Source organism: Sebastes fasciatus, chromosome 19 (genome assembly GCF_043250625.1).
Source record: "Sebastes fasciatus isolate fSebFas1 chromosome 19, fSebFas1.pri, whole genome shotgun sequence".
NCBI lineage: Eukaryota > Metazoa > Chordata > Actinopteri > Perciformes > Sebastidae > Sebastes > Sebastes fasciatus.
The window spans coordinates 1,533,760-1,544,107 of record NC_133813.1 but is presented as its reverse complement, the minus strand read 5'-3'; the positions used below and the strand labels follow the sequence as shown (position 1 = coordinate 1,544,107).

General features: G+C 38.5%; 1 protein-coding gene across 1 annotated transcript; it reads right to left on the bottom strand.

The window, feature by feature from the left end:
- cetn3 (centrin 3) lies at positions 1-2,986 on the bottom strand. Its single transcript, XM_074617764.1, has 5 exons — positions 2,854-2,986; positions 2,023-2,158; positions 1,731-1,845; positions 1,438-1,629; positions 1-529 (listed from the first exon to the last, which is right to left on the bottom strand). Exons 1-5 carry the CDS (start codon positions 2,868-2,870, stop codon positions 486-488), a joined length of 504 nt encoding a protein of 167 aa, XP_074473865.1. The 5' UTR covers positions 2,871-2,986; the 3' UTR covers positions 1-485.
- Positions 2,987-10,348: the final 7,362 nt, after the last annotated feature.

Below are 10,348 nucleotides of genomic sequence, written 5' to 3'. Positions count from 1 at the left end.
TTGCTGGCAAACAGATTTATTTAATACAAAATAAATAAGACATTGAAACATTCCCGTTGTGTAAAGTGTAAATAGAACCAGTGAAGATGTTCCTCTACAGGATGAAATCACTTCAGGAATGAACAGTTTGATTATTTGGATGTGACAGAAAGATTGATAAAGTGATAAATCAACATCATAAATCAACATCAGCTTCATCGACGTCTGAAATGTTTAGAGGTGATTTAGTTTTTTATTAAGACAGAATCGGGTAGAGGTGGACAACACTGGGAGTGAATGTGGATTAAAGAGCGTCCTGATATCAGGCAGAAAGTCCGGTTCCTCTCACATGTAATGAATCAAGTATGAACCAAAAGGCCAAAGAGTAATCCGGTCCACGTCAGAGCCTCCAGAGGAGGCTGACACCGGTTTACCTTCATGTACACACCGACAGATGTTCAGTCACTCAGCTTCTTCACAACATGGACGACCGATCAGAGTCCTCATCAGGAGTCTCCGGTCATGATGGAGACGAACTCCTCCTGGTTTACTGGAAGAAAAAGTTCAGTCAGGAAGTTTATATTAATGTTCATGTTGAAGATAACGCATAGTCTGTGAATGAGATCTTTATTTATTTTCATTATGGATTAATCCCAAGATGAACCGTCACAACACGCGCTGACATCCTGTCATGGATTACTCCGCTCCAGTGGATTACTCTGTTAACACTGTTAACATTAAACAGATTCACAAAGTGACAGCATGTTGATTTATATTGTAAATGTAACTTCTATACTTCATTCATATCGCCACTGACAGACCAGTTACTGTTTACCGTGACGACGCTGCCACCTTGTGGTTTCCCGGCGCGCCCTCGCAATATGAGCATACACAAGCAAGTTTCCATCATGTTATATCGCCTCCAGACTAATACCAATGTTTTAAAAATGCCCGTTGTTTCCCTTTGAATAACACAATAACAATAAATGTATAATCAGCATCAGCGGTTGAAGATGGATGGATGGATGGTATAATCAGCATCACCATATCTGCATCAGTTTCACATTTTCTATTTCTGATTCTTGACGTTTGCAGTTCTTGTTTTTTCTTTTTCTTTTCTCTGACTATGTTTATTGTTATGCACCAAAATACCGAGACCGTTCCTTGTATGTGAAAACCTACTTGGCCATAAACCTGATCCTGATTCACCTGTTGAACTGGAATCTGTGTTATTAGTAGTTGTGGATCTCCAGCAGTTACAGGACGGAGTGTCTGTTCATGTCATCTACCACGTACCTCATGTAGGTGATACTTTACTTTTCAGTCATGTGAGAACAAATCAGAGTTGTCATTATAAAACACAGAGAAGTTCAGTGTTTGTCAGATATCTTTAGGTTTTATTCACCTTGAGAGGAACTTTTCATGCCGGACGTAAGGACTCGGTATTTATTTACTTACTTTCTCCGTCTCCGTCGGCGTCGAACTCATCGATCATGCTGCGCAGCTCCTCGTCGCTGACGTTCTCCCCGAGTTCTCGAGCGACTCGTCTCAGGTTCCTCAGACTGATCTTTCCCGATTCGTCGTCATCAAACAGCTTGAAGGCCTTCATGATCTCCTCCTTCGGGTCTCGCTCCAGGATGCGATCGGTCACTGTGGAACGATGTCAACATATTAAGGATTCACTGAAGAACTTCTCCTCTTCAATCTCTCTCTGCAGAGAGCATCACATTGAACTGAAGAGGAAAACTTACCAACTTCATTGAAATCCTCAAACGTTATTTTTCCGTTTCCCTCTCTGTCGTAGTCTTTAAGGATCTTCAAAACATCCACTTTCTTCACCTCAAAGCCGAGAGCTCGCATCGCCACCTGTTGGGATCGTATAATTGGGATATACAGAATATTTACATGGAATAGATTAAGAGTTACGACATCTCTCAGCTTGTTTATATGCACAATATGCAAATTAACTGAACTAATAATAATCTGTTGTTTTTCTTCAGATGACATTAATCAATAACGTAAAGTGTCTGAATCACGACTCACCTTCAGCTCGTGATAGTCAATTTCTTTATCTTTGTCGGTGTCGAACAACTCGAACGCTTCTTTGATTTCATGTTTCTGATCCTCGCTGAGCTCTCTCCTCTTCTTACGCTTCAATTTATCCGCCGCAAGGTCAGTTCTGGAGAAACAGAGGTCGGTGTGTCAGGAAGTTTTAGCTACAGTGCCATGACGTGCACACATTTGTATTATCACATACTTAATGCAGCTGTTACCAAATAGTATTAAAAAGTATAACTCTTGTGTACATGTCTGCCTGAGCACTAATACTTTAACGTTATCTGTCAATATTTGGTCTTTTTCATGAAGGTAATATTTTACTGTCAAAGATTCAGTACCACAAAATCACAGCTATCAAAATGTGTGACCCTAACCCAAAACTACGAGGCACAACTTTTGTTAACTGCCATCAAAATAAAGTACATGATACAGTATGATAAAAAACATTTGTAGTGGCAAAATATACTGCAGCTGAAGTTCCCAGCGGTGGAGGAAGTATTCAGATCTTTTACTGAAGTTAACCCCCTTACTTAAAGTATGCAAGTATTATCAGCAAAATCTAGTTAAAGTACTTAAAGTAAATGTACTCATAGTGCAGTAAAATATAACCAGTGAGCTAGAGAGCTAGTGAGCTAGAGAGCTGGTTATATTGGTTGAACACGTGGCTGCAGGTTCAACACCTTTAACTCTGATGAGAAGCTACACATGCTAACAACATGCTAACAACATGACAGAGCCAGGTTTGGCCGCTTTTACCGCATTAAACTGAGCTGTGTTGAATGAATTAACAGTGTTAGTTGAGACAGAGAGGTTTACCTTAAAGACTGGCTCATTTTGGGTGAATTATAAAGTCTTAAAACGCTAAAATAACAACGTTAATCACCGCTAAACACAGAAATCACTGACTGCAGCACAACAACAAACCTCACAGACAGGCTTCCTATTGGTCGCTGCTCACCAGGAAGCGGGCTTCCTATTGGTCGCTGCTCACCAGGAAGCGGTATAGTGGTCTCTGATTGGTCAACGTGAGAGTCAGTCATTCTTCTTCGTTGGAGTTTTAACCGGTAGTTCGCATCCTTAGTGTTGCTGATACTGCCACCCTGTGGAGCTCGTTAACACCTACAGCCGTCAGGGATCAGTATTACAGATTAATACAATTAAATAAAGGTTAACTAACCCAACCACACACCTAAAATAAGGGGTGAAATTCAAAGGGAAATCGTGTAGAAATAAATACATAAACTAATTTAATATAATTAATTTATATTTCATATAATAATTTATATAAAATGAATAAAAAATAAATATAAAATAAATATATAAAATAAAAATAAAAATAAATAAATGAATGAATAAATTCAAATAAATAAGAAATAAATAAGTTTGGGGAAATAAATAAGCGGTGAAATGGAAGACATAAATATATAAATAAATGCATTCATTCAAAAATAAAGAAATAAATACAAATTAATGCAAAAAAATAAAAAAATAAATGCAAAATAAATAAATTCAAAGAGGTCAAAAACGGTCACCATCAGGCCAATGTACTGACTGTTAAGAGTGTGATATATTCAAATTGTAATACTATTTGTTTACAGGTAAATATGTTGTTAGGTATGGAGGATGGAACCTGCCAAAATTTATAATTTTATTTATCTAAAAAATAAATAAATATGTAAATAAATGACTTGATAAATAAATAAATATGTCATTACAAATAGCAAAACTAATATTAAAAATAAATATAGCCATTAAATCATCGATAAAATGACCAAATAATTAATCAATTGTTAGTTTCAGACTTACTAATAAATACATATTGATTTATTTTTGTTTGAAAGTCATAACAAATATTAAAATATTTTGTTTCTTTTGCATTGGGTGCAACTGTCAGTGATATTAATATCAAATTAGTAAATTTTGACTTTAGTATTTATTTTAAGTAATTATTGAAGACCTCTTTGTTTCCTCTTGTTGATAAATCCTCAGTCAGATGACTGGAATAAAGACATTTCAGAAAACCTTTCCCAGAGTTGTCTGCTAACCCTTCCTGTCTACATTAACCCTTCAAAGTCTTTCCTCCCTTGTTGACCCCTGACATCCTTTTCACCACTATCAGGTGTTTCCCACAGAGCGTTCTCGCCAGCGGTGGCGTTCCGGTAACGTAGGTGCCGCCGGGTCTCTGCTTATCTCAGAGTGAGTCTCCTGTTTCACATGTGTGTGCTGATGATAGAAGCTGAGAGACAAGACGTCATTCTGTCACTGGGACTCGTTGCTGTGAAGGACAGAACCTGCCAAAATAAAAAAGAAATAAATAGATAAGTCATTAAATATAGAAAAAATAATATTAAAAATAAATATAACTATTAATTAATATATTACATGTGAAATGAATTGATATTTCTGTTTTAATTAGCATCTTTATTTATTTATTTTTGTATTAATTCTGTTATTTATTTACTCTTCTGTTTAATTATACCCTTTATGTATCTATGTATTTATTTGTATTACATTTTAAAAGTATTTATTTATTTTTGCATTTATTTGTTATTTATATATGCATTTATCGTTTTTATTTATTTTGCAATTATTTTTATTTACTTATTTATTTTATATGCATTTTTAAATGAATCTATTTATTTGTTTATGCATGATTTTCCCTTTGCCTTTCACTCCTTATTTATTTCCCCAAATGTATTTATTTATGTATTCTTTTCTTTACACATTTCTTTATGCATTTGTGCCTCATTATGCAAATGAGGGGGTTGTCACCGAACATGGGGTCAATATCAATTTATGTCAAATTTGATCAATTAATTAATGGCTATTTTTTTAAATATTATTTTTGTTTTATGACCTATTTATCAAGTCATTTTATTTATTTATTTATTTATTTATGATTTTGGCAGACCACTACCAAAAAATAGGCAAAAACCCACTGAAATAGTAAAAAAGCAGCCCTCCCTACACATCTGTAACTCCCTAATGACTTTCCAAAGAGGATGCACATGCAGAATGACAGTATTTACTCAATGTTGAGGCACACCCAGCTGAGGAAGATGATCTCCCTCAAGTGTACTAAAGCTAACTGCTGAAAAAAGAGCTGGGCGGGACTGATTCTGCACAAATATGCTGCTATTTGTTTTAGCCAACAACATGAGATTGAAGGAGTTGCACATCCACCCAAATAATAGAGGTGCTTTTATTTTCTGTCTCTGAGAGAAAAGTTTGAAGTTTGTGTTGTTCACAGCTTCAGATCCAGAAACTGTCCACATTTATCACGTGGTCTGTTTCTTCTGCAGAATGCTAAAATGTTGTGGTGGAGATGTAAAGCGTCTACAGCTCTGCAGACCTCTGTGAGGCTGTACTAACTCCTACCGTACGCTAGGAGACTTTAAACAGACTCTCACATCCAAAGCCAATGTGTCAGAAGCTACAGAACTTTTGCAAATACTGCGGATCTTGCAGGGTCATTATCAGGGCGCCAAATACCGACGCTTTGTCACGGCCTTCGGCGTTCCATACCGACGCACAAGGCATACTTTAGCGTCGGAATGACACGCACCAGGCTTTCCATACATCAGACCGGCAATACGTCATCCAGAGTAGGCTCTCATGACCTCGCCCCAAGCTATAGACCAGACCAGCATGGTCTTTATGGCTCCAAGCTATAGACCAGACCAGCATGGTCTTTATGGCTCCAAGCTATAGACCAGACCAGCATGGTCTTTATGGCTCCAAGCTATAGACCAGACCAGCATGGCGTCCTCTCCGAGTCTGCGCTCCCTTTTGGGGTAAAGAAAGTCGCGGTCGTTAGCGTGAGTAATCCAGTCATACATTAACGTTGTAGCAGCATCAGACTAAATCTCAGCCTAGAGATCAAACAGTTGTTTATTTACAGACAACACTCAGCCTTAGTGGCTGGTTGAACATGATCTCCTGGATGAGGTCAGTGACTCTCTGCGTCTGTCCTGAGTTTGAACTCCGGTCTGTCAGACAGAGGTCGTGTTTCAGGCCTCGTCTCCTCTCCGGCCTTGAACTCACGGCGAGGAGGAGGAGGAGGAGGAGGAGGAGGAGGCATAATGACCGGAGACGGTGTTTACCTCATACAGAGGCAGCTTTCTGAGTGTGTGGTGTAAACAGAGAGACGTGGGGGGGGGGGGGGGTGGAGGTCCAGACCTGGACTCAGAAAGCTGCTCCTGTTTGGACTCTGACAGAGTCTGATTCAGAACCACTTAGAGGAGGTTCATTGAAGTCCCAGATCAGGATCAGGGCCCTGCAGGAGGTCTGGTCTGCAGACGGGAGCTTCGGCTGATTGTTGGTGCTTTGACACAAACGCCTGCTTCATAAAGAACCTGCCCAAAGCAGAAATAAATAAATAAATAACTTGATAAATAAATAAATTATTATCATTAAATATAGAAAAAAAATATTAAAAATAAATGAAGCTATTAATTAATTGATAAAAAATTGTTTTTCCCTTTTATTTATTTATGTATTTATTTGTATTAATTGTTAAAGTTATTTATTTTTGCATTTCTTTTATTTATTCATTTTTTGCATTGATTTTCATTTATTTTATGTTTAAATTTAAATAAATCTATTTATTCAATATTTAATTTAATTTATTTATTTATTTAATATATTTAATAATAAGCTGGATATTTTTTAAATGAACCGTTTCCTGTTATTTTAATCATATTTAAGTAGAAAACTAAACACATCTCAATAACCTGCCTACATGTTCTCATCGAAATTCATAATTATATTAACATTTTTCATCATAACTATAAGGAGTCATTTGTATATGAAAAGGAGTTCATATTTTAGTGTCATTAACCAGCTAACGGTGAATGAAGCTGCACTTTTGCATGACTTGTTGCTATGACAACAGCTCCAGATTCATTTTTAATCCAGTTTTAAAGAGTTGAAAAATCCAGGTTTGTGTCAAATCATCAACAATCCAATAAAGCTATCCATAAACGAAGAGGAGGGCCAGGCTTTGAGAGACATAAGGAGGTTAGTTTGTTTATTTATTTGTAAATAATTAATAAAAAAGAGTAAAATAGCTACAAGATGTAAACAATACTGAATTGTGAATGGCTCTCAGTAGAAGTCATGTTGGGAGGGTCTGCAGCAGCATGTTAAAGTCTCACTGTTTGTGTTACTAAACCAAATCCCCCTGAACCAGGACAAAGACCCCCTGTCCCTGAACCCCAACCTGAACCAGGACAAAGACCCCCTGTCCCTGAACCCTACCTTCAACTGGGACAAAGACCCCCTGTCCCTGAACCCCACCCTGAACCAGGACAAAGACCCCCTGTCCCTGAACCCTACCTTCAACTGGGACAAAGACCCCCTGTCCCTGAACCCCACCCTGAACCAGGACAAAGACCCCCTGTCCCTGAACCCCAACCTGAACCAGGACAAAGACCCCCTGTCCCTGAACCAGGACAAAGACCCCCTCTCTCTGCACACGGCGGCAGCTACACTTCAGGTGGCAGCTCTTGGTCTGATGCAGGTTTGCATGAGATGATGAGGACATTTTAGGAAAGACGGATGCTTACTTACAGGACACCTTTCTGCTGGTCAATGACACAAAGTCCAAGTTGAACCTGACGTGAATATTTGTGGGTCGTGTGGATTTACTTCGTCTCTGCAGCCGGCGTCCGACGTCTGAAGGAAAACCTGGAACCAGATGAGAGAGTTATCTGTTAGAGCTGCAGATTAAAGGAACATCTTAAACAAGAGAAACATCTAAAGCATATTTCATTTCAATTTACAAACCAAATGGTCTCCGTCTTGGTTTTGGCCGTCGTCATCTTGGTTTTTGGTTTTTGGCCATCGCCATCTTGGTTTCACCATCTTGGTTTATAACCGTCTTCATTTTGGTTTTTGACCGTCTTCATTTTGGTTTTTGACCGTCTTCATTTTGGTTTTTGGCCGTCGCCGTCTTGGTTTCACCATCTTGGTTTATAACCGTCTTCATTTTGGTTTTTGACCGTCTTCATTTTGGTTTTTGACCGTCTTCATTTTGGTTTTTGACCGTCTCCATTTTGGTTTTTGGCCGTCGCCGTCTTGGTTTTTGACCGTAAACATCTTGGTTTTTGTTTTTTTTCTTGGTCTTTCAGCTCTGGTTTTGGTCTCCACCACACTTTAACTGGCAAAGCACAGCTTTAAAACTGAGCCCGCTACGACCTCCGGTTGCATTAATGCATTAAAGAAATTAGAGGCGTTAAACCTAATTCAAGTTAATGCTTTATTATCGCGTTAACTTTGACAGCCCTAATTTATATCAAATGTGCCGATGTGTGCCATATCTGCTTTTATTAAAAGTAAAAGAAGAACTTCCTTATAAAGTAACTCTGAAGTCATGAAATTTGAACGTATTGGTGAAGCTCCCCCCTTAGCAGTCGTGGCTCCGGCCATGATCTGATCTGTTAGATATATGTTTCATACCTTATCTAATCCGTGAGAACTCCGTCACCATCTTGGTTTTTGGCCGTCACCATCTTGGTTTTTGGCCGTCACCATCTTGTTTTTGGCCGTCACAACAACATTCATAAATCATTGACAGAAACATTTTCTATGTGGTACAGGAAACATCTGAATTAATAATTAAATAATCTATCTTGTCCTTTTGTTTTGAGACATTTCAGGGAAAATCGACTCCCTTCAATCATCATAAGAAAGAAAATGTGACTCTAACGCTCTTTTGCTTCTAGATAAACCATCAGCAGACACACAAACGGTCATGTAGAGTAAAATAATCGACCCTCTCAGCCCTGCCTCCATCACAGTTTACTCTAAAACTCATTAAGTTAACAGCAGGATTTACTCTCTTGTTCAGCTGACAGTGTGATCGCTGACCTTTTCAACTCTTTTATTACTTTAACCTTCTGCTGTAAAGCTCGCTGACCGCGACAACGGCCCAGTTAATGGTGCCGTTTTAGCAGAGCGAGCGGGACTGATGCAGGACGCTCGTTTGGCTTTACAGCCCCGAAACCTGCAAATTCACCATATCTGGGATCAATAAATCTGATTTCTTGTTAAGCAGCTTTTGCATTAGGTTATTAAATTGAGTATTTTTTAGTATGATATTCAAAAATCAGGCCAACCATACAGTAAAACTAAGTAAGACATGAACTGCAAGTTTCTTTTCCCTTTTTATTTTGTTGAATTCCTTGAAAGCATAGTTGTATGGAAGACAAATCCTGCCAAAATTGAAAATAAATAAATAAATGAATACATATATATATAATACAATTAAGACAAAAATAAATAAATAAAGAAGCACATTTTAAACAGAAATATCAATTTATGTCACATTTATCAATTAATTAATGTTTATATTAATTTTTAATAGTATTTAATAGTGTACTTTAAGTGTATTTTACTGCACAATGGATACTGTTAATTAAAGTACTTTTAGCTGATACATACAGTACGGTTTTGAATGCAGGACTTTTACTTGTAGTGGAGTATTTTCACAGTGTGGTATTCGTACTCAGCAGTCTATAACAGCAGCAGCAGCATAATAATGTGCATGTTTTATTGTCTGGTGTTAAATCTTTTATGAATCGTCTCAGTAACTGTGAGAAGCTGTGAGACTAAACTGTTTGACATGTGGCTCGCTGCCCCGTCACTCTCTAACCGGCTGGTGCTGCAACGAGCCGTCGCTCTGCAAACACAACACATGTACCGGCAAAAAGAGAAAGTAAAGGTAGTGAGTGACGAGATAAACCAGGTGAAACAGAGAGATAAGCAGAGATGGATGGATGGATGGATGGAGGGATGGAGGGATGGATGGATGGATGGAGGGATGGATGGAGGGATGGAGGGATGGAGGGGGAATGTGATGATTAATTCTCTGGTGAATCTGTTGTGAAACAGCCTGCGGTTCGTCTGAACGGAGACCAGCCCAACACCAGGAACTGTTCCCAATTACTCTGCAGACTCTGTTCACTGAGGCCTTCCTCCGGGACGCGTCCCATTCAGCTCAGACTCCTCCTGTTTATACTCAACATGTTCATCCTCCTTCTCCTCGTTTACATCCTCTCCATGTTCATCATTAGAGATGGAAGACAAGAGCAACACTAACGGTGATTCTCTCTCAGTGGTGGAGGAAGTATTCAGATCCTTCACTGCAGTAAAAGTACTATGGCCGTCGCCATCTTGGTTTCTGACTGTCGCCATCTTGGTTTCTGACTGTCACCATCTTGGTTTTTGTCCGTCACCATCATGGTTTTTGTAGCTGCTCATATGATCCAGCCTGTTAACAGAAACTGGTTGGGGGCTCCAACAGAGGTAC

Bases quoted from the DNA above. Each gene is read 5' to 3' on its own strand.
- cetn3 (XM_074617764.1), bottom strand. The intron at 1,846-2,022 runs GTGAGTCGTGAT...CGATCCCAACAG, and splicing joins TTGACTATCACGAGCTGAAG to GTGGCGATGCGAGCTCTCGG. The intron at 1,630-1,730 runs GTAAGTTTTCCT...ATCGTTCCACAG, and splicing joins TGAGGATTTCAATGAAGTTG to TGACCGATCGCATCCTGGAG.